This window comes from Guillardia theta (assembly GCF_000315625.1).
Source record: "Guillardia theta CCMP2712 unplaced genomic scaffold GUITHscaffold_23, whole genome shotgun sequence".
Lineage (NCBI taxonomy): Eukaryota > Cryptophyceae > Pyrenomonadales > Geminigeraceae > Guillardia > Guillardia theta.
Window position 1 is genome coordinate 6,503 of NW_005434651.1, and position 27,623 is coordinate 34,125.

The 27,623-nt window shown below is 48.0% G+C and overlaps 7 protein-coding genes across 7 annotated transcripts; 3 read left to right on the forward strand and 4 right to left on the reverse strand.

The window, feature by feature from the left end:
* Positions 1-228: 228 nt before the first annotated feature.
* Positions 229-2,260, forward strand: GUITHDRAFT_151894 (hypothetical protein; the record flags this gene model as incomplete). The annotated part of the gene is made up of 2 exons (XM_005834870.1): positions 229-358; positions 1,646-2,260. A coding segment is annotated over exon 2 (506 nt), but the record flags the coding sequence as incomplete, so codon positions are not given.
* Positions 2,261-6,234: 3,974 nt separating this feature from the next.
* GUITHDRAFT_151895 (hypothetical protein) lies at positions 6,235-7,075 on the reverse strand. The gene has a single exon (XM_005834871.1). The coding sequence runs from the start codon at positions 6,513-6,515 to the stop codon at positions 6,333-6,335; it is 183 nt and encodes a 60-aa protein (XP_005834928.1). The 5' UTR covers positions 6,516-7,075; the 3' UTR covers positions 6,235-6,332.
* Positions 7,076-7,483: 408 nt separating this feature from the next.
* On the forward strand, positions 7,484-9,281 carry GUITHDRAFT_151896 (hypothetical protein). Its single transcript, XM_005834872.1, has 13 exons — positions 7,484-7,530; positions 7,575-7,642; positions 7,695-7,746; positions 7,791-7,882; positions 7,967-8,075; positions 8,124-8,192; positions 8,286-8,372; positions 8,418-8,485; positions 8,531-8,621; positions 8,670-8,743; positions 8,807-8,880; positions 8,971-9,013; positions 9,056-9,281. Exons 1-13 carry the CDS (start codon positions 7,497-7,499, stop codon positions 9,164-9,166), a joined length of 972 nt encoding a protein of 323 aa, XP_005834929.1. The 5' UTR covers positions 7,484-7,496; the 3' UTR covers positions 9,167-9,281.
* Positions 9,282-9,378: 97 nt separating this feature from the next.
* On the reverse strand, positions 9,379-12,404 carry GUITHDRAFT_136922 (hypothetical protein; the record flags this gene model as incomplete). Its single annotated transcript, XM_005834873.1, has 9 exons — positions 9,379-9,422; positions 9,468-9,510; positions 9,553-9,639; positions 9,737-9,869; positions 9,973-10,094; positions 10,172-10,258; positions 10,358-10,510; positions 10,751-10,948; positions 11,127-12,404. The coding sequence occupies 9 exons, from the start codon at positions 12,402-12,404 to the stop codon at positions 9,379-9,381; spliced, it is 2,145 nt and encodes a 714-aa protein (XP_005834930.1).
* A 3,347-nt stretch (positions 12,405-15,751) lies between these two features.
* GUITHDRAFT_106038 (hypothetical protein) lies at positions 15,752-19,095 on the reverse strand (the record flags this gene model as incomplete). The annotated part of the gene is made up of 15 exons (XM_005834874.1): positions 15,752-15,806; positions 15,866-15,939; positions 15,984-16,034; positions 16,078-16,332; positions 16,385-16,437; positions 16,487-16,587; positions 16,703-16,749; positions 16,798-16,933; positions 16,985-17,190; positions 17,308-17,465; positions 17,512-17,597; positions 17,650-17,951; positions 17,996-18,347; positions 18,392-18,438; positions 18,493-19,095. The coding sequence occupies 15 exons, from the start codon at positions 19,093-19,095 to the stop codon at positions 15,752-15,754; spliced, it is 2,526 nt and encodes an 841-aa protein (XP_005834931.1).
* An 827-nt stretch (positions 19,096-19,922) lies between these two features.
* GUITHDRAFT_106039 (hypothetical protein) lies at positions 19,923-23,476 on the forward strand (the record flags this gene model as incomplete). Its single annotated transcript, XM_005834875.1, has 10 exons — positions 19,923-20,435; positions 20,497-20,583; positions 20,632-20,714; positions 20,813-20,893; positions 20,940-21,180; positions 21,234-21,421; positions 21,483-21,544; positions 21,726-22,744; positions 22,835-23,152; positions 23,210-23,476. 10 exons carry the CDS (start codon positions 19,923-19,925, stop codon positions 23,474-23,476), a joined length of 2,859 nt encoding a protein of 952 aa, XP_005834932.1.
* A 219-nt stretch (positions 23,477-23,695) lies between these two features.
* GUITHDRAFT_136925 (hypothetical protein) lies at positions 23,696-26,370 on the reverse strand (the record flags this gene model as incomplete). The annotated part of the gene is made up of 17 exons (XM_005834876.1): positions 23,696-23,753; positions 23,801-23,847; positions 23,892-23,969; positions 24,089-24,172; positions 24,223-24,291; positions 24,342-24,389; positions 24,435-24,551; positions 24,919-24,953; positions 24,996-25,045; positions 25,207-25,300; positions 25,475-25,568; positions 25,609-25,656; positions 25,783-25,821; positions 25,871-25,966; positions 26,060-26,143; positions 26,187-26,294; positions 26,365-26,370. The coding sequence occupies 17 exons, from the start codon at positions 26,368-26,370 to the stop codon at positions 23,696-23,698; spliced, it is 1,155 nt and encodes a 384-aa protein (XP_005834933.1).
* Between the last annotated feature and the right edge of the window lie 1,253 nt (positions 26,371-27,623).

The following is a 27,623-nucleotide window of genomic DNA, read 5'->3' on the forward strand; positions in this document are numbered from 1 at the left end:
TCTCCACCTACCCCACCCTCTGTTCTCAACCTCCGCAATGCCGTACAACTGCGACAAATGCCAGGCAAGGAGCAGCAGCGATGAGATGCTGTTACCTTGAGTTACATGTTTGATGATGGAGATGTTTCCTTTGCTCCCCCGCATCTGATCCTTCCATCATTCAACTCCTTTCTTGGCGGCTCCTTCACTTCCTCATAACACTTTTTTGACCTTCTGACTTGTGTTTCTCCAGATCGTGATCGAAGATGATACCAACGACAGCTTAAAATGCGTAATTTGAATAGCTTCCAGTAGGCGTCACCTGACTTTGAGTGTTTTACGTTCTGCCGTGAATTGCAATGTTGTTATTCGGAAGGCGGTAAGCATCAGTCTGTGCAGCATATGCTCAGGGGACGATAGACTGACATGTATTTTGCAAATTCCTGGTTTTCCCTTGGTTGCATGGATTAAATTCGTCTTCATAGACTGTAAGTGTCATATCATATGATGCGCTCAGGGGATGATTGGCTGACATGTATTTTGCAAATCCCTGGTTTTTCCTTGCTTGCATGGATTAAATTCGTCTTCATAGGGAGTAAGTGTCATATCATAATGATGTGCTCAGGGAACGATTCGCTGACATGATTTTGCAAATCTGAATCGCTTTTTTATTCGGATGGATGTAATGGGGCTGGATAGACGGTAAGTGACGCTTATGAAATATGCTCTCAAGGGATGATTGGCTGACATTTCATTTTGCAAATTCTTTTGCTCTTGCTCGGATGGGTGCAACTTGGGCCCAATAGCATGTAAGTCGCATATGCTACAATGCGGTCAGGGGACGATTGGACTGACAATTTTTGCTTTTTATTCCGGGTTTTTCATCGGATGGGTTGTTGATTTTTCCGGTCAGCCGGTAAGCGATGATTATGAAATATGCGGTCAGAGGATGATTGGACTGACATTTTCGTTTGTGTATATGTCGGTATTTGCTCGAATGTACTGTGGATGGCGCGGTATAGTCGGTAAGTGACGATGATGAAAGATGTGGTCAGGGAACGATTGGCTGACATGTGTTTTTCAATCTCATCGCTTTTTTTGCTGGGATGGATGGAATGGGGCTGGATAGGTTGTAAGTGACGAATATGAAATGATGCACTCAGGGATCGATTGGATTGATACTCTACAATAGGCTACTTTTCAAGCTGGAGCCGAAGGAAAGTGCAAGATCTGTTCGAAGCTTGAAAAAGATCATCATGGATCTTCCAAGTACTGCTACGTAAGGAACTGTTCGTTCAGGGGTTGATTGGACTGACATGTATTTTGCAAATTCCTGGTTTTTCCTTGCTTGCATGGATTAAATTCGTCTTCATAGGGAGTAAGTGTCATATCATATGATGCGGTCAGGAAACGATTGGGCTGACATAGTCTTGTGTTTTTTCAATTTCTACTGTTTCATGGCTTGTTTGGATTGAATCTTTCTTCAAAGGGAGTAAGTAGCATATGCAATGATGCGGTCAGGGAACGATAGGCTGACATGTATTTTGCAAATCCCTGGTTTTTCCTTGCTTACATGGATTAAATTCGTCTTTATAGCGCGTAAGTGTCATATCATATGATGCGCTCAGAGAATGATTGGCTGACATGTATTTTGCCGTTCGGGTCTTTGCTGGCATGCTCTGGATTGCGGCTGTTTTTTTTCTAGTGCTGCGTTTGCTACTACGACGATGAATCTGAAGATCGAAGGCAAGAACGCATGTGCCAGCACTGCAAGGATCGACGTTCCTGCGTGCACAACCTTGAGCAAGATCTTGTATCGTCAAGACCCAGTAGGCAGGACGCCATCGCCAAGATCGAGAAGGTCCGCGAGCACGTCAACAACGTGGGGAAGCCATTTGCCCAGAGACTGGACCTAGTCAAGTGCCACTATATCTTCGGGATGCAAGAGATAGATACCTCTGCTGTCGAAGACGTGAAGCAGCTCCTGTCGGGCGGGGAGCTTGGGAGCTGCTACAACAGCGAGGAAGGCACGCTCAACATGTCTTTGCGGACAGATAGGATGAAACGATATGTGATACGAGACCTGAGGATGAAGAGCCTGCCTCGCTGGATCTCCGAGCTCGGCGTCGCTTTTAAAGTCATCGACGTGTCCGGTAACCCCAGCCTCTCCCGCCTTCCCTTGGACGAGCTCTGCAGCATGGAGTCTAGCCTGCAGGAGGTCAAGTGTAAGAGCTGCGTCAGCCTGCAGCTGCCTCCCCCTGAGATCGCCAGTCAGGGAGGGGCAGCTGCTTTCACGTACCTGCAGAGTGTCAAGAGAGACAGCGAGGCGAACAAGCGGATCAACCTCATCCTCATAGGCAACGGAGAGGCAGGCAAGACGAGCGTGCTGAGAGCTCTGAGGTCAGACAAGGACAAGGCGGACAAGATCGAGGTAGACAGGAGGACGATCGGGATAGACCTGCACGAGTGGAAGCCTGATTACGCTGACGGGCTGACGTTTGACGTGATAGACTTCGGGGGGCAGCAGATCTACGCCAAGACCAACCAGTACTTCATCGTGAGGCGGGCCTTGTACCTGCTGGTTTGGAGCGTGAGGGTGAAGCGAGACAAAGAGAGCAAAGAGGATGGAGGGGGAGGCATGGAGGAGCTGAAGAAGATGATCTCGACATGGCTGCGAGCTACGCAAGCGCGAGTGCCGGGAGCGAGTGTGTTGCTCGTAGTAACGCACATCGATCTTGCCGGGGAGAGCGAGGTGACGGATCAGTGTGAGAAGGTGAAGGCATGTGTGGAAGAGGAGCTGAAGAAGATGGCAGAGGAGGAAGACGAGAACATCCTGCCGTTGCACGTTATCAATGGAGGCGAGAGCTTCCGGGTGAACTGTCTTGAGGGACAGGGAGTGAAGGAGCTGCGGCAATCTGTGTGCAAGACTGCAAAAGAGCTGCTGTGGTGGCAGGAAAAAATCCCTGGACCTTATCTGAGACTGAGAGAGGCTGTGGAGAAGCGTAAGTCAGAACCTGTCTCGTACGTCAAGGTAGAGGAGTACAAGGAGATGTTGAGAGAGTCAGGGGTCAACGAAAAGGAGCAAAAGGTGGCAACGAGCTTCTTGCACGACATGGGCGTGCTCAAGTACTTCGGTCATGAGCTGAGTGCGGATGAAAGCAAGAGAGACCAAGGCAAGTACTCCGTCGAGGACACGGTCTTTATCGATCCCGTGTGGATGATCGACGTGTTCAAGGGCGTGATGCGACATGACTGGGAGCACCTACTCGACTGCTTCCAGCAGGACCCAACCAAGTCCAAGAAGACGAAGAAGCTGCTACACCTGGGTATCATAGACGAGGACATGTTGGAGTACCTGTGGCCCCAGCAAGACAGCGACTTCTGGCGCAATGCGAAGACAGACAAGACATCAAGATCGGAAGAGGTAGGCTTCATCAAGCGCCATGTGGAGGTGCAGGAGGCGGTGGCTCTGCTTCGGGGCTGCGATCTGGCGCACTTCCTGGGCGTGGGGATGAAGGACTTGAAGGATACAGACAACAAGAGCAGAGAGCTGCTGTGTCCCGGCATCATCCCGTCGTTCACGCATGAGCACAAGCGGGCAGTGACGGACAAGGACAAGCAGTCTCTATGCGCATCTGTGGAGTGCGAGTACAACATCTTCCCCGCAGGCTTCATCGACAGGCTGGTCGTGCTGTGCGCTGCTCGACACTTTGAGGTAGACTGCAGCGGCTCTATGGCGGTGATGAAGGGCTGGGGCCGGACGCTGCTGGTGAGCTGGCGGGAAGACAATGACAAGCACGTGCTGAGAGCTGACGCGTCGACGAGGCAGCAGATCGAGAACTTGCAAGAGGACTTGAGGCGACTCGAGGCGTTCTTCCCGGGGATGAAGCGAAGGAGAAGCAACGAGGAGAGCTCAGGCAAGGAGGCCGTGCAGGTTGGGATCTTCACGCAAGGAGAGAGGTCAAGAGCATGTGGGCTGGATATTGAAAGAAAGGTGAAGGAGCTTTACGAGGCGGAGAACCTCCCTCTAGGTCTTACTTGTCAGATTCATCCATGTGACGAACGTGGAGATGCTGGTGATGAATGTCTCGTGAACATCTTGTGTATATCGACAGAGTGTGTTGATGAGCAGGGAGCCATGCAAGGAGAAAGTAGCTTCAGCAAGCCATGGAACAGATTGACAGCTAGCAAAGCAATTATCATCCCCGTCGTATTGACAGACTACTACGACAAGCACATCAAGCCGAGGAACAGGTTCAACGAGTGGTGGCCGCAGGAGATACAAGGGATGGAGCGATACAGGATCTTCCATCAGTACAAGAAGAAAGATGAAGTATCGAAAGACAAAGTATCCGAATATGAAAAATCTATGCGAACGTTGTACGACGGCATCATCAAGAAGCTTCATCAGGGACGGGGAAGCTTCGAAGACTTGTACGATGTCACCAGTCAGAACGAGCTTCTGTGCCAAGCTTGCTTGCATGATAGGTCTGAGTCTCAACCTGCCTCACAAGGCGTTAGAGCCGTGGGCAGGTTCGATCCGTCGGAGATCAAGGAAGCACTGGACAAAGAAACCAATGGTATGACAGACATGCAGCAAGAGCTGGAGCAAGAAGATGTCATCAAACAAACGATCATGATCAAAGCAATCACTTGCACAAGGGGTCATACGACAACCGTGAAGGAGGTGCTGGCTTTCAATGACTCGAGCTCCCCGTGTCCGTCGTGCTTGAAGGACAAGAGAGTCCCGCACTTCTTCAGCCGACCCACGTGCTTGAGCATGCTCGCTCGCGATCTAACGGCTAAGATTTACTGCAATCAATGTCAGAGGGAGATGGACGTGCTGGACGTCACGCCGCCTCAGGTGTTCTTGAGCTACAATTGGGGGCACGACAACTCGACGCAGAAGATGGTGAGGGAGGTGAAGCGGCGGATCGAAGAGCAGACGAGCCTGCAGTGCTGGTTCGACGTGGAGGGAGGGATCGACCACGGGGAAGATCACATGCAGAAGATGGAGCAGGGAGTGTCTCGCTGCGAGGTGTTTGTGGTCTTCATGAGCGACAAGTACGTTAAGAGCGGCAACTGCAGGAGGGAGTTTGCTCGGGCGTGTAAGGCAGGGAAGTACATCATCCCTGTCTTGGTGCCGGTGCTGTATGAAGCAAGTCCAGACTCAAAGGACTTGGAGTCAGAGTCAGGCTGGAAGGGCGACAAGGAGGGTGAAGACTGGTGGAAGAGAATTGCGGAGCTAGAGGAGACAAGTGAAGCTGCCAAAGAGGTCAAGGTCGACTGGGAGTTTCTCGCGTCATTCTCGAAGCCCTTGAAGATTGAAGCGAAGAGGGAGCAGCAAGAACAACAGCAGAAAGAGAAGGACCATGGTGGTTTGCATGTGTCAGGGCTGGAGGCGCTGGTGGCAGCAGTGCAAGCGAGGGTTTACCGGGGAGGCGTCGTATTTCACGAGGTTGCTTGTTTCCTTGTGGTTGACATGGCCTTGACATGCGTGGGCCAGGTGGAGCACCCGTTTCTCAGGTCGTTACATCGTCAAAAGCGCCTGCTCGACAGCATTCTTGATCGTATCAGCCGGCTGCAGTCAAAGATACTGTTAGGGATTGACAACCCTGATGATCTACCTTGACTCTGTGAACTTGAACCAACTTGCCATCTTCCGTTAAGCAAGCAAACAGAAACCTCAACACTACCGCGGTCGCTGAACGTTTAGAAAATTAGAAAAGATTTATGATCAAACCGACAGGATCAATGAGACTGAAGTATACGTGACCGCGTAAGGAATTAGAATTAGTCGAATTAAACTCACGCATCAATTGACGAAGAAATGGCGTCTTCAATTCACGGAAAGACAACCAAGAATTAGAAGCAGTACTATCATATCATAACCTTTCCATCTGATCAAGTATTGCACACGACGACCTTTCCCGTGACGTGCTTAGATACGATCCACTTCGTAAAGGTCCCAGGAATGTCCTGCATGGTTCCACAAAGTGAAGTGCTTGAAGAATAGTAGCAGTCGTAGCGATTATTCTGGCAATATGACAGTTGCAAGTAGTCGAAGCCTTAGGTTGACAATGTCGGCTCTATCCGGCTGGATGTAGTAGTAAACATCCCCAGGAATCACGATTGCTCCAGACAGTGACGTGTAAGTTTGACAACAATGGACATCTCTCAACTCGTTGTGCTTCGCAAGGTCTTGACCCTTAGAATCAAATCCTTGAGCCTTCTCCTGACCCACATCTTCCTTGCTCTTGTCAACTTTCTCCATGCCCTCAGGATCACTTCTGCTCTCCATCATCATCATCAACAACAACATCATCATCATGCTTCCTCTTTCCTCGCAGCCTTTACCGCACAGATTGCTGATGCTCTGCCGCCTTCTGCTTGACAGCTCTCCGAGCGCTCGTCTGCTCGCATGGCTCCCCGGCCAGCTGGATCTGCTTCAAGTTGTTGGGGGAGTACAGGGGCTCGAAGGAGTAGGTGAAGGGATCGGGGAAGGTGCTGCAGAATTTGACCTGCCAGCCGGTCATCGCACCGAGAGCGTTGCGACATTAGCCTGATCTTGTTCAGCAGCTCTTCTGCTCCAGTGATGGAGTCTTGCACCTTGATGGTTCCGTTGAGCCCGTACTTGGAGACGAAGGAACACCCGTCACTATCATCTCATCATGACCGCGGCACTCGCAGCCATGAGGCACATCGTATCACAGTTGCCATTGCAACAGACAGGATCGCTGAAAATGATGTGAGAGTAGAGCGGTAGGGTCACCAAGAGTAGAGAGGATCCCTCAGCTTGATTCCCTGAGTTTGTGTAGCCTCCTGACCCCAGTGGGGAGAGCCTTGCCGAGCAGGAGGTTGATAACGGAGATCTCGATCTTGAAGGAGACAAAGATCTATCTTGAAGCAGATGGTGACTAAGAGTCGCATGTACGCGTCTGACCTGCCCATCTTCTCTCGCACCTTCTCAAGCATCCCCTCGATCTGGATCTCTCCGAAGGTCTTCTGCCCTTGATCACGCTGTCCACCTGGTCCATGTCCTCGAAGAGGCTCGTGACGGCCTCGTTCAGCAGGCTGTTCACTTCCTATGCCTCTTGAAAGGATTCAAGCTAAGCGTAGAGTCACGAGTACCGTACCGGTAGTGGTACTGAGATGGGATTGAAAGAATTCCAACTAGATTATTTGAGTAATAATTTCTAAAATAGAAAACTTGAGTAAAACTTTACTAAAAAAGGGTAAAAAAACTGCTACTCGAAGGAGGACAAGAATAACGTTCTCGAACAGGAGGAGAGATGAGGTTAGGGTAGTTTTGAGAACATTCAGAGTTTCAAGTTTTGTGATCTTTCATAGTTCAGAGAGTATAATGAAAGATGGAACCTTTAATAGTTCAGAGAGTATACTGAAAGATGGAACATACAAGATCGTCAACAGCCACGCGTTTGGACAGGCTTTGGGAAAGAAAACAGGATTTTGCGAACATATACACCACTCACTGTAACTTTACCAGGAGGTTGCTCATGAACAGTCATTTCTCGAACGAACAAGATAATGGTATCCAATGTTTCTAATCAAAATTATAGTGAATTTTCTTGAAGATGAGACTTTTGAGCAAATATTGTATGCGCCAACCAACAATCCTGCACTCCCAATATCTCATGCGCTGGTGAGTTAAACGTCCTTTCTCACTGAAAAACAAGTTTTGATTTCAAACCCAGGAAAAACTGAGAGAAGAAATTGTTTTGAAGGGGATTCCGGCTACGTCACAAGGCACTGTGAAGTGGTTTACCATCATGTTGTGATGTGTCTTGCAGAAGAGGAATATCTTCTGCGAGTAGAGAGCAAATCCACCACAAGAGGGAAAACTTGGAAGATCCTTCTTGGAGCTCATGAAATTACATTTCAAGTAAATTCTCTACCGATCTCATATCTTTTTGCGCGCATCGATTGGATCGTTTTATTTTTTCTTAAAATGATTTTGTTTGCACAGGAGTATATGGATTTGGTTGCTCTGGGTCAATCTTCATCACATAGTAAGATTGAAGATGATGCTTTTCGAACGTTCGCATCAGACAGTGAATTCTGTGCAAGAGTACAACGTGAGAATGCCAGTGCACCCGCAAAATGTTTTTGTCACCAATTCTCAGAATGCAAACTGGTTCGAGTTTTAAATGCTGTCATCCATCAAGCAGAGAGGAAGAGGTCGAGGGATCAAGGTCAGCCAACTCAGCCCTCTGTTGCTCCCTGCCTTTCACTCTCCGCATCCAACCCTAAACCCTAGTTGTTGCTCTGACTCCAGGGATGAACAGTGGTCGTTTACGTTCAAGGCATGAATGCTATCTGTGGCATTGTGCTGCTGGAATTGAATGAGATAGATGCAACGGCGCTTCTTCTCGGTTATGACTCTCAGCAAATTATTTTGACTACTCACTTGTTTCTAGCTTTATTGGAGAAACATTGCCCTCTGTACCTTAACAGCACGTTGGACTCGGTATACATCGGCTGCATGGTGCTTGTTCTTTCCTTGTCGACAAGAAGTGATCAGATGGGACAGCTCGTCGATCAAGTTCTTCATATCGTTGACGTAGACTTGTTCAAATTTTTAAGCAAGTTCAAGCTATCAGGACAGATCTACTGCTTCCCATGTACCTGTCATCCCGCTCCTTGTCAAACGTGCTGACATGGATCGGCAGGGCTGCTCTCACTTGGCTCCTGCTGGTCTCCGCATAGCGAGGCTGTAAAACTCTTCGACTTTCTCTTCGCCAAGGTCTTCCAACTTATTGAGCTGCGAGGCAGCACGGTCGGAAAGCTGCAGCTGACTGCTTGTCAGGGTGTCCACTGGATCGTTATGTGCTCAGTCGCCAGAGTAGTGAGTCTTCGCGCCGACCTCTTCGCGTCTGATAGGTAGACCGCCTGAGGAAGGACAATGTGGAGGAGGAAGAAAGTCAACTTGACTGAGCGCACTGTAGAGGACAAGATTGACACGATGAACAGGCCGATGAAAGTATTTCAGAAATTACCACCATACGACGCAACCGTGAGATCGGAAATCTATTGAAGCGAAATGAATTGATTGCAGGAAAATATTTGCGAGGCGAAGCTGTTTTGGTCGAAGCTGAGCTCGCAACAGCAGAAAGTGATTGAGAAACATCCGTACGATGCTTGTTCAGCAATGGAAGATTGGGAATGATTTCCCCTAAGCACCATTTTGTTATCTAGTCAACTTCTATTGTTTGTTGTTGGGAAACTCAAGAATTTTGTTGTACAATAGAAGAGCATTCCATTAAAGAATTGATCATTCGGCGAGAGCTAAAGTATTTCTTCTCCAATCGACTAAGAACGAACCAAATCTCGTAAAAACGTCACTTTGTGTCTTCGTCTACGATCGCTACTGTGAAATTTCTATGATTGTGCTTGCACAGCATCAATCATGAGTGCGATGGTCTCTGTGTTTACATGAGCAAGAAAGAAAAGGGTCATTCAAATGGCACCTGAGTCGGGGGTGACTTCTTCCTGCTTCATCTCGTTGATCACCTTGCATAGGCTCAACATGCGCTACAAAAAGAAGAAAACAACCTTGAGAACTTCACTAAGTTTTCGCTGTCCCGACAAGATGGAAATGATGAGGTTATACGTAACAATATTCGCTCGTACTCCCGATGTCTGTTCGACTTGTAAAACACTCGAGATTGTAGGTCGACGTGATGAGGAATGAACGAAAAGTAGAAAAGCAATGGGTAATGAAAAGGGAGATTAGAACCTTCATCCCCTTGTAGACATCAAAAGCTTTCTGATAGTTTGACGATTTGACACAAGCCGAAATGAGAGAGTTGTAAGCTTGCACGCTTGGGGTGTGCCCAGCCATCCTGATCAAGATCTTTTCAGTTTTGATCCTTGCAAGAGTTTAGCAATGGGATAGAATGGAGAGCGAGCAAGAATAACGACGAAGGTCCAAAAACCGAAAAGGAAAGGGAATCATCAGCAAAAAAAAACGACCTCATGTCTACCATAACATCGATCGCTCTTCTCCAATCGCCTCCTTCCTCTGCTGCCATCGAAAGTGCGTTGAAAGTGGACAGCGACGGTCTTATTCTTTGCAGCTGCATCTGGCTGTAGACCTAACGTATGTGTCATTCAAAACATGGCAAGTGGGAGATTGACAAGAGAACTCAGATAGAAGCTCAACAATCATCACCTCGAACGCTTTCTGCCACTCGTGGCTCCTGACACATGTCTTGATCAATGTGTTGAAAGTTTGTAAGTTTGCTCTGAAGCCATACTCCTGTGTCAAAGTCAGCTCTTGCTCTCACAATGCCACAGTCGTCATCATCATTCATCTTCCGCCCCGTGCCCCTTCTGTCCTCAACTTCAAGCAATTGACCTGGAGGAGCCCGACGACTTGAAAGGCGCAGGTTGAGTTCCCGACGACCTCGCATGTGCCGAGGAGGACGTTGAAGGTGACAAGGTTGGGGGTCACATGGTCTTCCTTCATCAATTCGAGCACCCTAAAGGCGCGATCGAGATCTCTTGCAACCTGTAGAGACACTTAGATGCGAAGAGGCTAACGAACGAGCAAGCAGACACAATCAACGAGGGAGTAAAGGCACAGCAAGCTCATAAGACACTCGCACTATTTGACAAGCGAAAGGCAGGAAAAAAGGTCCGGGGTGTGAATCAAACGAGCCTCTTATAGTCTGCCAAGGGCTGCTGTAGACCGAAAGCACAGGGGAGAGAGGGCAAGAGGAACTAGAGTAGGAGAATAGCGATGTAGCACCTTGCAGGCGTGGATGAGGGCGGTGAACATGATCACGTTCGGCTTGATTCCATCTCGCTTGCACTCGTCGAGGATGCGGAACGCGTCATCGAGGCGACCGGCTTGACCGCAAACATGTACGACTGCTGAGTACATGCGAATGTTCAGCTGGATCCCTGCGTCTTGCATCCACTCCAACACATCCATAGCCTGCTCCCACTGCGACAAGTCACAGTCGATCAGGAAAGGTGGAGAGATGGAGAGATAGAGAGGAATAGGAGAGGAGGAGGAGGGGAGAAGGAGTGCGGAAGGAGAAGTGCAAGAATGAAAGGCAGGAAGGCAAAAATAGAAGCAAGAGAAGAGGAGAGGAGAGGAGGAGAAAGTCAAGGAAAAGCACCTGCTTGCTATGCTGGCACACAGAAAGGAGAGCGGAGAAGGTCATGGGGTCAGGAGGGATCTCTTTGCGGATCATCTCGAGGAAGAGATCAAAAGCAGTCACCCAGTTGTCCTTGCTTCTGCAGCTTGCAATCATCGTGCTGTATGTTACCACGTTAGGACTGATGCCCTGGGCCTGCATGTCGTCAAAGAAAGCGAAAGCTTGAGAGAAGTTGTTGGCTCGCAGGCATGCAAAGATCAGCGAGTTGTAAGTGATCACGTTGGGCATGACTTGTCTTTCCATCATCTTCTCGTACATCTCAATTGCAAGGCTGTACTTTCTTGTCTTGGCGAAAGTACTGATGAGCGTCGAGTAGGTAATCACATCTGTGATCACGTGTTGGTCTTCTATCTCGAACAAGATGTCGTAACTTTCCTTCCACTTGCCCATCTCCATGTACACACCCAGCAGAGAATTGTAGGTCACAATGTCCGGCCTCAGCCCGGCCGCCTTTGCCTCTGCAAAGAGAATCTGGGCAATAGTCAAGGTGTTCTGCCGCTTGCGAGACATCAGAGAGGTTGCGAGTGAGTTCTTGCAAACAGCGATGAGAGCGTTGAAGGTGTAGATGTTGGGCGAGACGTTCTTGGCGTCCATCTCCTCCTTCAGTGCAAAAGCTTCATCGTACTTGCCACAGCGATCGCAGAGGGAGATTAAGGTGGAGAAGGTAAAAACATCTCGCTCAATCTGATCTTCGCTCATCATCTCTAAGATCGCAACTCCACTCTCCCAGTCGCACTGCCGCTGACAGGCAGCGAGGGCTGTGTTGAAGGAGACAATGTCGGGTGAGACCTTCTCTCTCATTCGCTTTAGCATCACGAAGACATTCTGAATATCTGGGCTGTGGCGGAGAGCAGATAACACGGTGTTGTATGAGACAATGTCCGGCTCCACTCCATCCTTCTCCATGATGTTGAGGATCGCAACTGCTTCTCTCCAATCCCCCATCCTCTCTAGGGCTCGGATGCAAGCATTGAAAGGGAGGGAGGAGAGTTTTATCTTTCTCCTTTCGCTTTCTTCTCTCATCCATCGAAGAACATCTGCAACCATCATCTTCTTGTGCTTCCTCCCGATCTCAACGATAAGCCTCGACACCAACTTCTCATCCCACATCATGCTCGACAAGACCTTCTTCACCTTGTCCGATGACTGCTCGCTGCTCAAGAGCTTATCGACGTAACTCTTGATGTTATGGTGCTGCCTTGGAGTTTGCGTGCTCATCCTCAAACCATTTTGCTTCATTTCAACATCAGTCCATGTGTTGCTTTGCTGCCTCCCAGCGGTGTGACTCTTCCAACTGTATCTTCGTCTTGTAAGTCGAGAAGGAGATGTCATCCGTTTCTCCGACACTCTTTCAGACGTTAGGAAAGAAGAGCTTTCATCCACAGATTCACTCACAAATCGATCCACCTTCTTCGACCTCGTATGGTTTGTTTTCCCTCGAGAAAAACTTCGAGATTGTTCACTTTGAGGAGACTGATAGTTTGTCTTAAATTCTGAGATGTTTGCCGGGTTGAAATGTCTTGGAGACCTTGAAAGAGCAAGGGAAAGGAAAAACTGCTGTGCAAGATTGCTCTTTTGAGGAACACGACATCTTGAGACTGGAAGCTTGTCCTGCGTCGGAAAAAGTGGACAAAAGATCCTTGACGTAGAGGGAAAACCTTTGTGATGAATTTGAATAAAACTATGAACAACTGTGCGGGATTGAAAAATAATAGAACAAAAAATAAAACTAAGAAGGCTGAACGATTTCATTGCTGGTTTGACTCAGATCCTTGAGACTGATCTTGAGTTTCTATCTCCCGCCTGGCGCAAACCGTTGAGTCACCCGTGAATTCGATAGCTCATCGGTCAATGACCATGTGGAACTATCGCAATACCCTCTTCTTGCTGTTAGGAGAATTTTATCGTCTTCCAATGAACCAAATCATTCTAGCACCATCCCTCATCTGATAGAGAAATCAATTTCCTTCTGTGAAAGCCAAACACATCAGAATCATTTACACAAGCATCATTTACACGCTTAAATAATTTTAAGGCATCAATTGGGTTCAACAAGACAACTCGCCGTTCTCAGATCTGACCTAATCTTTGCCAACTATTCTACACTACGATATAGACGGATTGCATTGTCGGATCGTCTCTAAACGTCTTCATCTCAACGAAATTTTTGCTCTCTGGTATTCGCAAACAACTCACAAATCAACTCACAAATCTATTGGCCAGATAAGAGTTTAGTGCTTAGGTCTCTGAGACCAACATAGTACAACATAGCTCATCTGAATTTTCCTCCTCTGTCTAGCCTTATTACAACCCTCTTGCTCTTCACTCAATTTCAGCTTCTACCGTAGCTTTTCGTTTTCAGGATGTTCACCTACATCCTCACCCAATCCACTTCCTTGTCCCTTCCCCTTCCCTTTCCCCTTCCCTTTCGCTCTCGTCCCATCAGTTGTCCGCATGCTCCCGTCCTCATGTGGCCGCCAAATTTAAAATTTAGTTTTATGAATTTACTCATCAATATTAAAACTACTTTTTAAAAATTCTCAAGAGACAGAATGAGCAGCAAGCGAAGAAGTAAATTGAGTCAGACAAAACAAGCAGATAGATGAAGAAGACCAGCAGGTAGACGAAGAAGACAGGCACGTAGACGAAGAAGACAGGCACGTAGACGAAGAAGACCAGCAGGTAGACGAAGAAGACAAGCAGGTAGACGAAGAAGACCAGCAGGTAGACGAAGAAGACCAGCAGGTAGACGAAGAAGACCAGCAGGTAGACGAAGAAGACCAGCAGGTAGACGAAGAAGACCAGCAGGTAGACGAAGAAGACAAGCAGGTAGACGAAGAAGACAGGCACGTAGACGAAGAAGACCAGCAGGTAGACGAAGAAGACAAGCAGGTAGACGAAGAAGACCAGCAGGTAGACGAAGAAGACCAGCAGGTAGACGAAGAAGACAGGCACGTAGACGAAGAAGACCAGCAGGTAGACGAAGAAGACCAGCACGTAGACGAAGAAGACCAGCAGGTAGACGAAGAAGACAGGCACGTAGACGAAGAAGACCAGCAGGTAGACGAAGAAGACCAGCAGGTAGACGAAGAAGACAGGCACGTAGACGAAGAAGACCAGCAGGTAGACGAAGAAGACAGGCACGTAGACGAAGAAGACCAGCAGGTAGACGAAGAAGACCAGCAGGTAGACGAAGAAGACCAGCAGGTAGACGAAGAAGACAAGCAGGTAGACGAAGAAGACAAGCAGGTAGACGAAGAAGACCAGCAGGTAGACGAAGAAGACCAGCAGGTAGACGAAGAAGACCAGCAGGTAGACGAAGAAGACAGGCACGTAGACGAAGAAGACCAGCAGGTAGACGAAGAAGACAAGCAGGTAGACGAAGAAGACCAGCAGGTAGACGAAGAAGACCAGCAGGTAGACGAAGAAGACCAGCAGGTAGACGAAGAAGACAGGCACGTAGACGAAGAAGACCAGCAGGTAGACGAAGAAGACAGGCACGTAGACGAAGAAGACAGGCACGTAGACGAAGAAGACCAGCAGGTAGACGAAGAAGACAGGCACGTAGACGAAGAAGACAGGCACGTAGACGAAGAAGACAAGCAGGTTGAAATGAAGATAGCATCTGGTGATCAAAGTGCTGACATGAGCAGGCAAGGGGAGCATCTAACAGTTGATGATGCAGGAAGAGGATGATTGTTCACTCTCTTGGAGCAGCTGCCCGATTCCAATCCCTGGCAGGAGAGCTGGGAGGATTTGGCTATGATACTTGTGTAATGAGCAAGCTTCTTCTTTATCCCTGCTTTAACCTTGTTTCCAGAGAGCCTGGGGAGAGCCAGGTGTAAGATGGATGGGCTGCGACGAATTTTTTCCTGATCCAATAGTGTACAAGGATCTTCGCAACAAGGTGAGCGACTAGCGACATTGCAGCTCAGTCTCAACGATCGCAGGTACCCAAGGGATGCGCGCCCACTCAAGTTCAATTTGTCGGGGAGACTTCCATCGGTAGGCGAGCCGACAGTTGGCCATAGAGTGACATGCTTGCAGGCTCCTACCCCTTCGGTCAGCCCACTGAGGGAGACCCCAACCATCCGCCTTTCTGGACTCCAATGACAGATTGATGACAATTGTGCGATGAGCCTGGTGTACTTGTAGCACTGTAGGGATGTTGGGAATTGTGTGACTCGAAAGTTGTCTGGACTTGTTCGTTTTACTCGCTCATCATCCCCTGTCGCGATATTTCTGTCGTTCCATTCAATCTTCCGAGAAGCAAGGGGAATCACTTACTGACTCCTTGGAAGCCTCGACGAACTTGCAGTCGCTGAGAAGCTTATGGAAACTATGTCATGCGCATGCAGAGCAGAAACGATGAAGATACTTGAGGGAGAACGTCCTGATCGGACAAAGACTTGATCATGCTCTGAAGCCTCGCCCTTTGATCGTCAAAACTCTTCTTGCATTCTTCGAAGAATGCTGCCTTGGCATGTCGCTGAATTTCAGATCTGAAAGATACGAAATTTGATAGAGAGAAAGCGATCGCATATGAGAGAATGATCATATTAGAGTTGAGATGAGCGTGTTCTTTGTCATGGCAAAGCCTTGTACCTGCGCATAAGTCCAGGTATAAGCATCCCCCTGAATCTTTGAAAAGAGAAACGTGAGTTCGAAACGAGAGGATATTCAGTTATGAGGGTAACAACCTGTAATCTCTGATTGCTGAGAAAGGAGCGACTACAGGTAGAGCATACACGATTTCTTGTTTCGTGGCTGGATTCTTCAAGGCAAAGTGAAATGAGGGATGAGGAGGTAAACTCCTACCGTGATGAAGTGTCGGAAGTCAGTCGCTTGAAAAGCTTCGGCCTCTTCCACCTGACGAGACGATCATTTCCAGCAAAACTTCAGCTTCATTCACCTGAGACGTTGAGTTCTCGATCACGTCAGTGTTACGCTTGTCAGCATCAATCTCAGTGAAACTGGTCTGACTCATCGTTTCAGTCACAATCTCTACATCTTCCTGTTCTTTTCTCATCAAGTTTTCATCGTAGGTCAGATCATTCGCTCTAGGGGAGTAGAAGAAAATGCCGAATCCCATGCAAAGAGTGCTGATGGAAACAAAATTCTTCTTTCCTCGAATGACAAAACCTCCTTTCGAGAGATATTCTCCTGACTGCACAGGCGCGGATCTTATATCCTTGAGTTCAGAGTAGAAGCAATAAAACCTGAGGAGCTTTTGACACTTGATCAGGATAAACCCAGTAGGCAGCTGTACCGCCTGTAATGCTATCGTTTACAACCTGACAAACCACAAATGCAGGGCTAACTTGCAGTCTTCGATTTCCATGCAGAACTCCTGCAGACTGCAAACTCTGCAGCTTGCAGGATTGTGTTCTCTGGCAACACTTTCCTCTCCTTCAATTCGTTTCTGGCGATCACCGAAGATGCTCCATGTATATCTGCATGGAAATAGAAATCTTGACTCCGCAGATATCTAGGAATTATTCTTGTTTAAATTTGGGACTGTAGATGTTTTCTCTCACCGCTTCACCAAGAGCTCGTTCTGTTGGGCATCTTTTCCTGCAATCACCTAAACAATTAGTTCAATGTTTCAAAACAAAGTCCTGTAGAGTATCACCAATATTTGATCGCTCGATATGAACCAGAAAAATTTCTCAAACCAAAACTTCCTCCGAACTGAAGAAATTCCAATTGAAGACGACTTGCTCTGAAAATCATTCTTTGAAGCTTTTGTGTTCTTCCTCTGCGAAGCCCTGGAAACACCTACATGTAACTACATCAAAACATGTTCTGGGTTTAAATACTTGATTTGTGTATTCTTCAGGGAGATATCTGCCATCTCTTCCGCTCTTTGCTGCTTTGCTGCAACTTTCTTTTTTTTTTGGAAGAAATTCCTAGCGTTTGCCAGCGATGAGATGGAGTAGTCAAGGACAAGAGTGATATCTGTTGCTCCTCTCGACTTTACAGCTTCACTCTCCACTATCCCCTCTTGAGGGAGGCGAAAAGAAGCCTGCGTGTTAGCGAGGTCAACACTTTGAAGCCACTTGGTCCACGGGCAATCCTGTGAAAAAAGGAATAAATGTGGCGACAACACTTTTGCTTTCTGTGTCAAAGGCAATGTCTTTACCGTAGAATTCATTTCATGTATCTCATGAAGGACATTTGCAGCGTTTCGATGAATCTTGACTAGTCCTCGTATTTTATCCAACGCTTCGTCGATATGAAATGAATTGAGTTCAAGCAATGTGGCTTTCTTATGGTTGAGAAGCTCCTCTTGCTTCAAGCCTTTGAAAATGGTGATCACTGAGAGCATTTCAACATCTCAATTTACCTTCAGTGTGAGATTTTATGTCTTTCTTGGCCTTGTTTACTTTCTTCGAAACAGTTTCCACAGCTTCATTTGCATCCTTTTGATCTCTGCCATACTCATATTTCAAATGACGTGAACAAAACCCATTCCTCGATTCACCTGTTGAAATCAATCGTAGAAAAGAATTCATCCATCGCAACATCAATGCTGGGATATTCTAAAACCATTTTGTCCTCTTGCTGTTTCAACAAGATCGGAGAGAATTCAGAGATGACGAGGGTTTGATTGGAAGAGTCAGATATCCGGTCTAGGATGACATAGCCTTTGAGTGCAGCTGAACTTGACGGGGTGGCCAGCTGCTGACTGTGACCAAGCATGAACAAGTGATCGATCTCTTTGAATGCTTGTAACAGTCTTTGCAGGTCAATGTCATTTCTAACTTCATCCGCTGGGATATCCGGCTGCAAATACCGGTTACCACAACACTCCCCCATGCCAGGTACACCTGAATTCCTGCACACAGCAAGACATGCTCTATGAGTTGTCCAGGATACTGGCACTCCGTTGCAAGCAGCTTCATCAAAGCTGTTTTCTTCTTGTCTTTGCGTGTGAGGGATGATCCAGTGGACTCTCTCAATCCTCGACAGATGGATCTTGATCGCTCAATCGCCTTCACAAGTCGGTCGCAGCTCATCGGCTGAAACCCTCCTCCATCATCTATCAAGTATTTTGACTTGACCTCTACATGTCTACCATCTGGAGTCTCGTAGGAACGAAGCAAAGACAAAATGGTCATCTCATGATCGCAGAGAATGATGTTGCCGGCAGCGTAGAATTCTAGGATCAGATGGTTGGATCTGATGCAGATCAATTACGATATGAAATGAGCATTTATAACAACCTGTTTCCCAGTCCAAAAGTCATCTGCAAGACCCTATCCTTCCCGACCTAGGAGAATCAAAGTCACAACAACTGCATCCATCCTGTTTTACATGATTCGACCTGCCTGACATCGTTCAAGAACTGTCCTCGGATATGCTTCCTGATCTTCGTCGCAAAGTTGGATGGGCGGGATGCAGTTGCTCGATGGAAACGAGAGGTGTGCAATCGACTTCCACTTTCAATCACCACAGAGATCCTTTGACTGCTACCATTGACGTGTAGCGCATCTGCCGACATTGGGAGAGTCTGACTCTCCTTCAATGCACAGCTAGCGCCTAGCCTAATCTCAAGCGTCCTTGCATTGATGTCGTAGATGTTTGCAACCCTGGTGCCAATTAGGTTTCTCAATATTCTCGTTTCGACCGAGAGATCTAAAGAAGACATTCGCATCTTAGTGCTGTCACTTGCTCTGGTCGTGATGGTGCTGAGGTTTGTCTGTTGGAGCATCTCATACGCGTCTGCTGTGTTCTCGTTGCACTCCTCTGCTACCGCATCACTACATGCCTCAGAACATCCTCCTCGCAATGTCGAGACCCATTGAGCGGAAGGAATGCGACGTGTTAGGTCGGGACTGGCCAGCCTGCTGCCGGCAGGTTTGGTGATGACGAAGAGGATATGAATAAGCGTCAATTGAAAGCATCTTGACTGCGATCGTGACATCATTACATCTCTTGAAGTTTCCTGTGATACTCTCTGGCCCTTCTTTCCACCTTCGCCCCTCCTCTCATCCCAGTTTGAACAACGAGATGCTCTTCGTCGACGTCTCCTCAAAGTTTTCTCATTGATGCCTCTCACCTTTCCCACATATTCCCCCTTCTTTTCTCTCTCACTCCCACTCCTCCTCCTTCCTCCCTCTTCCCCTCATCTCTCCTGTGCACCAATGCGTCCAATCATGGTTCTTGTGCGTTTTCATTGGGTAGAGGGGTACTAAGGCTCTTCTAAAGAGGGGTGGAGCAAAGGAGAACGTAGGGGTGGACAACATAATTGGCGGAATTGAGAGGGTGGGGCAGGGGAAGAGTGGAATGCAAGATCTTCAGCAAGATGACGACTGAAGGTGAGATGCGAGGAGAGATGAAACGAGGAGAGGAGACGACGACGCAGGAGGAGGAGGAGGAGGAGGAGAAGAAGAAGATGATGATGAGGAGGAGGAGGAGGAGGAGGAGGACGAGGACGAGGACGAATTCTATGGTGGTCATGAAGAATCCGAGACTCTGAATTGCAATCAGGGAGCTAGAGAGATCAAGCGTGTGCGAGTGTAGCATACTATTCCCACCTTGACTATTGTTTTGCCTTCAGCACACAGGACTCGTATCGCAGTTCGAGCGTTGATCTTTTTGGCTTTCATTTTATCGACGTCTCAGGAGTTTGAGGGGGGACGTCATGGTTTTAATTCGATCTTATCAAGCCCTCAATATCAGGCCCATCATGATCGACGATGCACTCCTCTTATATGGTGAGGCTTGTTTGCTTCGGGGTTGACTGCTCTCATCATGACGTCTGGCAGTCTCAAGAGCTTGCGAGGAGGAATCGGGGGATCGGCACCTGAGCAGGGGGACGATGATGAGATTCTACCAGACGTTTCAGAAGGTTTCAATGTTGACTTGGTGGATGAAATCAATGCGCTGTCAGCACGAAACATTATGAAAAATGTCTCTCAGAGTGTCTTGGACCAAAAGCTGAGTCATCCAGGCAGAAAGACCCTGAAAGAATACCTGCAGAGCGTGAGATTGCATGACGATGGGCAGGATGTCGTCAATGGCAGTGATGGGAGCAGGAGGTGGCAAGAGGCGAGCAATGAGGAGGATGAACATCTTGAAGCAAGATCTCCATCGATTAGTCCACCCTCAACAGATGAGAGCGAAGTCGAGAAACAGCCCAGAAGTCCAGATGTTGAGCCACCTTTGTCGATACCCGACATGTCGTCAACCAGCTTGGTGAAGGGATCGGACACTTTCCAACTTCCTGAATACTTGCTTCCGCAAGATGAACGAGATAAGCTTGAGGTGAGCGTGTGGAACTTCGTCAGATTTCAGAGCAAAACTGAGTGTTGTTCTGCTTGAATAGCAAGAGCGGAATGTCAGTCGCAAGATTGAGGGGCTGAAGGACGAAGAAGGATTCTTCCGTCCTCAAACACCAGAGCCTCTCCATGCTGTACTTCACTTTCTCCCTCATGGCTAACACTAATGACGATCATGTCAGGGCAATGATCCCAACTCCAAATCGATAGTGGAAGGAGAAGGGTTGATGTTTCCAGATTTGATGCCTTTGTCACAGCAACTCCAGTGAGCAACTGGCCTTGACGTACCTGATCCTCCATTCCTGACCTTTTCCTGATTCTTCTACCTGATGTTGCGTGTAAGCTTCTGATACTGTCCGGAAGGTATTACAAGAAGCGGCTAAGCGAAGTCGATGCACAATGGGAAGAGTTCGACAAAGAACACGGATACGATCGAAAGCGTGGGTCTTACTATGATTCTGAACTCGATGAGGCAAGACGAGAGTCAAAGCAATGCTATCAAGCCTGAAATGTGCATTCAGATCGTGCACAGAGAGGACGAGTTGGCGAAGTACATGAATCAGATTGAACGAGGTATGAAAGAGTCGTCGGATGACGCCGAGATCCAGAGAAACGAGAAGTTCAAAGAATTGGAGAAAGAAGACGAAGATGCAAAGCTAGTCGTACCGAGGCGAACAAGGCAGATAGTAAACCACTGCCATCGTTACTACAACCGATTATTCGGCAACAGCGTAAGAGCTTGCTATGCTTTTTCTCTTCCCTGATCCGTCCAATCTATCTTTAGGGCTTCCGTGTGTCAGACGAGCCGTCGGACGATTGGGCTTTCTGTGTGAACTCGTCAGAAACAAGTTCTGAGGAGTGGGGGAAATTGTCAGATAGTGTAGATGAAGAGACGAAAGAGAATCAATGCTACACGGCTGCCTTCGTCGTGCAGCTGATGATAGCAGGCTCTATTTCCTACTCACCTTGTCGGTTTCCTAAGGCACCTCCGCGTTGTTGTCTTGAAAGTTGACTGAGTTTGTCATGTCTGCAGGCCGACACCAATCTGGACTCTATTGATGTTGCTCTTCAGCTCCGAGCTCTCAGAGATTATGGGTCGTCTACGATTCTACTGCGAGGAACATGCCCGGGTTCGAAGTTGGCGAGATGGTTTCAGGTCTGTAGTCTTGGTTGTGACAAGCTTGCTGACCAGAGAACTCAATGTGACAGAGAATGCTTTACCCTCGGTGTCCCGGGCTTGTCGGAATATGGTACAACCTTACAGATGTTATGTCAGTAAGTGAGAACGATGTTGTGATCCCACGCACGATAGAGGAGGAGATGAGTGACAACAACCATGTTAAAGTTCTCAAGCTGAGAAACTCTTCGGTCACCTGGAACTCTCTTCCGCTTGCTGTTCAGACCTGTGTTCGAAACTACGTCGAGAACATGGAGAGCTTCGGCATGGAGCAACTGAAGGAGCCTGAAAGGATCAAGGACAACTTGGGTTTTCACGCGAAGCTCTGCTCGAAACAGCTCAAGATTGAGGGAGGAGATCACTTGTGGGGCGATCAGACCCTTTCACCTGCAGCTATCAGGATGGACGGAGATCAGTGCTGCCACATCATATGCGAACCCGGCACGCGACTCCTCGGGCAGTGGATGTTGGGAAACTACACAAGTGGAACCATGAAGCATGCGACTTGTTTGGCTGGGGCGCAGACAGTGGCAGTAGATGGCTATGGCTTCTGTGTTTGTGTGAGTGGCGGATTTTGGCTTTTCGAGAATTCATGTTTCAAGATCGAACGAAATGATTCCTTGCGTCCAAACACAGAAGATCTCTACGACGTTTTGTACGCACAACTTCACGGACGGCAGGTACCGGTAGCCTCCAGGGCTGAGAGAAGCGTTGGGGTCTTGCTGCGAGGAAACGCATTGGTCTACTTCTTCCGCTGTGAGATTTTCATGGGCCTGCGCGTGGAGCATGAGGCAAGATTGACGACGATCGAATGTCACATCCTTGAATCGACGGCAGAGGATGATGGAGTAGCGTTCTTCAACGAGTCACAAGGGCACCTTGAAAGATGCTTGTTCTCGCATCACAAGCGAGCAGTGATAGGGATCAGCAACGAGGCGAAGGTGCTGGTCAAAATGTGCGAGTTCTACCAAAATCAAGAAGCTTGCATCTTCCACTCAAATTACCCGAAACCCAACGGAAGCATCTCTTCAATCCATGAGTTTTGGAGGTCAGAGCTTAGGGTTTACACCAATATCATCCGGGATGGCAAGGCGCTGTGGCTGGGGAATGAACTCAAGGTGCGATCACTCTGGTGTGCTTGCATACGAGTGTTGCTTCAAGATTAGCAGTAGTTTTATCTTCGATTGAGTTGACTTCTTTACCCACAGATTGACCTGGTAGACGAGAAAGAAAACTTCTTGAACGACAGGAAGTCAAGAGCATTCATCCGTAAAGGCTGCGGTCTCTTCACGGAGGAAGAGGTCGCCAATGAGAACTGCAGCTTGAAGCGGGAGGCGATGAACGGGCTCCAAGGGTTTCCTCTCTTCGCTCCCACGGTAGTCAACTACCTCTCGACCAACTTCGAGAGGACAGTCGAAGAGTTCCACAAGAGCGCCGAGCGATCCTCGAGCGAGTGGGGCGACAGCGAGGAGAATGTGGACGCAGTTCCCTCGGTTTTCAACAAGGCCAACGTCACTGCCGATGAGGTGAGGAGGGGGGGAGGGGAGGAAACGCCTGCCGCATGTAATCCGCGATTGACGCAGGGCAATGACGAGTCTGCTTCTTTGGACGAGAACGCAGGAAGTCGAGATGTCATCACACGGCTGCTAGAGAAAGGGAAGCGCATGAACGGAACAGGCTTCGATATCGCAAGGCAGCTGGGAATCTACGACGAAGAAAACGACCCGGAGAACAACCAGGAAAGGGAAATGAAACAGCCGGAGATGACCGAAGACGTGAAGATGATCATCAACAAAGCTTACGACAAGATCGAAGAGATCGCAGGCCGAGAATCAGCGGAAGAATTCTGATGATAAAAGTGTTTAAAGTGTTTGATGTGATCGACTGCAACCGAGAGCACTCCTGACTGCGATAGAAGTTAGATCATCTTGATGCCTTGGACCCCATCAACGGTTGGAGGGTGTCAGGGTCTAGCAGGGAGTCTGAAATTGGTACATGTCGACGAGCAGGAATATGGTTTTCCCTGGGGGTGAGAAGAGCGTTATAACAACAAAAGGCTGCTGTTGTCATCACCATGATGACGTCGATTTGTTCTTCTCTTCTCGCTCTCTAACTCGGATCAAGGAGCTGTAAGGATTGTCAGGTGCTGTTGAGGTCAATTAGCAGAAGATCACCGGAGGTTGGCAGCATCTCTTTCTAAGTCCTTGAGAGCTTCTTTCAGCTGTAAACCATCCCTCACCACCAGCCGTCGCACGCGCTTCTCACTTGATCCACCCCTGCCACGTTGCGCCACTTCACATCTGCTGCTGGGCTGACCGACCAGCGTCCGACCTCCACCGTGTCCTGTGTTTCAGTATAAGGACCCAGCCAAGCAACAGATGGAGAGATGGGAAGGAAACGGAGCCAACGAGGAGATAAACAGCAAGTGCAGCAAGGGACTGTAGGCAGGCACGAAAGTTCACATGCAGTCGAAGAGTCCTCTTTGTGTAGTTCAACTCCCTGGTGGCTTGCGCGTGTAAGTCCCGAAGCACTTCCATTCCCTTGACCTTGACGGGTACGTCAGAAAACATCTCATCACGCACAAACGCAAAGCAACTTGCTCTTGTAGATGTCTGTTCGACAACCTGAGCGCCTCGATCTCCTCCTCGTAGAGCACTTTGGTGTCCTGAAAGGCGTTGGCTTCACTCACCAGCGATTCGCACACGCCTAGCTGACATGCACGCTCTGAAGAAGATCTTGGCTACAGATGAGTCGACCATCATCCTGCATGTTTATCATGACATCTCAAGCACAAAGCTTGCATCATACCTCCATCTTCTTGATTTGCTCATTCGTCTTGAGATTTATATCCTCCAGATCTTTTATCCTGCTTTCAAGGCTCAAGATCTCTTTCTCTTGTCTTATCTTCAGTTCCTGTGCCAAATGCTGTGAAATCAAGTCTTGCTCCTTGAGATGTTACAGCAATCTTGGTGTTTGCAGCGTCAAGATCCTTCTGCTGCGTCTCGCAGACATGTTGCAATGCACGATTTTCCTAATGAATTCTCAGGCTCCTTGCAATGATTTTCACACACTTCTTAAATACTCGCCTCTTCGACTTGAATTCGTCGACGGAAATTATCGCTAAGTGCTTGTTCCCTAAGCAGCGCATCTTCCAACTGCATGCTCAGCTCATTCCTTGACCGGTGACACAAACTTGATAACCTGCTCTACAATGCGATTCTTCTCGAATAAAAGATCGGAATACTTCAAACGTTCTCCATTTCAAACGCGTTCGAGTTGCAATGATGTCTACCTCTCGCCGCGGAACGTGGGTTGCTGTCATATGCACTATCGACCAATCATGATGTATGAAGCTACAATACCGATCACCTGGACTTCTGCAAACTGGACAGACTAATATGTCGAGCTCGAAGAATTCGCTGAAACAGAACAACATCAAGACAAGATGATGCTGATTTCACTTGAACGAGCACCGTCGTTCGTTCCCGGTTTCTAACGAGAGGCCGCCTAACCAACTCGCTCGGATGTTCTGAGGAATAGATCAAAGATCAGCTTGCCTTCAGTTGAACGCACTAGTCACCTCATCTGCCAATGAGGAGATGTTCTCGTGATCAATTTCAATCTGTGATTTTGTAGGCTTGTCTTCGTTCCGACGCTCGCTAGCCTCAGAGACTCTGCAAATGAACTTATATTGATTCCGAAAAGGAACATGTCTACATCTCCAATGCTCTGGATTGATGATCTCTCAGCATCATCAAGTTCTTCTCGTTCAGCTTGTTTCTTTCGTTCTCAACGTTGGAAAGTTGTTGCTGAAAGAAGAAGAAGAAGAGATGAGATCAATCATGTACCCGCAGAAGCCAAGACCTCTAATTGCATGTTTTTGGATCGGCTCTCCTGGAGCTGCTCATTAATTTCTCGAATGAACACGAGCTGTTCTTCTATCTGTCAAGCCGTGTTAATGTCACAATGCTTCCTCTCACACTTGTCGCGCGTGTTCCTGTGTATTCATGGAAGCCAGCTTCCTCTTCATCTGGGAAGAAATAATAAGGAGGACATGCGAGGGAGAGCTTCGTGTTGCCTTGGAGTTTTCTTGGAAAACCTTGAGGGAGGTGACAAGAGGTATCAGATCATCTCGACAGGAGATCATGCTAGAAACCTTCTCCACGTCGAGCTCCGCCGCCGCATCAGCAACATCCTGAGAGCAGGACGTTAGTGGGACCGCAACCAGCTGAACATCGTCTTACCACTTCTTTCACCCCCCCCAGGAACTCCACGAGGACTTTGGTATGTGTCTCATGCCTCCTCTGATGCCTCGGCAGCTCAGGGTCATAGTCCTTGATCTAGTTGATGAGGTCAAACAATTCTCAGGTGTAGGCAACAGATAGAATCTGGTCAAACAGCAAGAAGACAAAAAAATCAGTGAGTGATATTACATGTTGGAATCTCTCCTTGATTTCGAATTCTTTCTCGCTTCTCGTCGCTTCTTCCCGCTCCTTTGCCAATTGACGGCTAGCTTTCTAGGACCGCGTCAGTGATCTTCATCCATCAGAGACATTAGACCTCAAATTTCTTGGCATCTTTCAAGAGGCTTTGAACAGATCTCTTTCCATCCAACAAGAAGGCGTCCTTGACTCGGGCGAGCTCTCGTTTCCTTTCCACCAGCTCTCGCTGTCACACGTCACAGTCAGGTATGAGCATCTCTCTACGTGACATGAGAGCAGTCGGCGGCAGGCTCTACCTGCATGACCCTCCTTGTCAACCCGAACTTCTCATGTTTTACTTAACTTATTCACCCACCCACCAAATTGTCCTGCAGCAGGGGGGTTGAGCAAGTGTACCAGTATCGCTCTCGTATGGGTCTTGCCGTCCTCCTCGCAGGAGCCTTGCGCTACTGCTCTTTGTCCTGATCCTTGTTCCCCTGCTTGTCGTGAATGCCGTCGCTTGCGTGGTTGGAGTAGCGGTTTTCGCTGCCTCCTTCGTTTCCTAGTTTTTTATTGAGGCGGGTTTGTAGGTTTTATCCTCGTCCTCCTTAGTTTGCTCCTGTTTGCTCTTCTGTTTCAGTCAATAAAGAAGCACAAAAAGGAGCAAGCAGGTGGATACATCTACAGGATGTGAGTCTCATATTATCCTCACCGATACACAATACTTCACCAAGGTCATCCTGTCCTCCACACAGAACATCCTGTCCAGGACGGTTTCCTTTACCTTTGAGAGCATCATCAACGAGCTGAGCAAGCGGGAAGACCTTCTATCTGCGACGTCGTTTTATAAGGCCTTTTATAGCCGCGGGGAAGGAGTTTGAAATCTTGCCGTTGAGAGTTTTTGAAAGCTCCAAGAAGAACAACGACGCAGAAACTCTGTAACCGCTTCGTAACATTTCGCTCGCATTCGCAAGATTGTTGAGCTTAGAGCGACAAGTACTTCGCTGTTTTAAGGTTAAAAGCAAGAAAGAAAGCACTTACACAAAGATCAATGTCAACGCCAAGCGTCGTCAAAGTAGCGCACCATCTTGCGCAAAGTAGGCGCTCGTAACTGAGAAGATGGGAGCCAAGAATCTTGAGTAGGATCATCAGCGCTCTCCCATCGAACCAGATATTCCGTACAATTGCCTTTTACACCTCGTAGAAGTTACCATCTGCCGTAACGATGTGTGCAGGAGGCTGAGACGCAACTTTGAAACAGGAAAAAACAAACGTACTGTACTGTCAGACGGCTTTTCCAGGAACCGCAAAGGTCCAATAAATTTCATACGAAACTTTCGAGCATATTCCGGTAGACTCAAATCCTTCGTAGAAAGCACTGCAAATACCAGGTTAAGTTGAAAAATTTTCATGTCAAGGGTCTTTGGGAACATTTCATGTCAAGGGTCTTTGGGAACATTTCATGTCAAGGGTCTTTGGGAACATTTCATGTCAAGGGTCTTTGGGAACATTTCATGTCAAGGGTCTTTGGGAACATTTCATGTCAAGGGTCTTTGGGAACATTTCATGTCAAGGG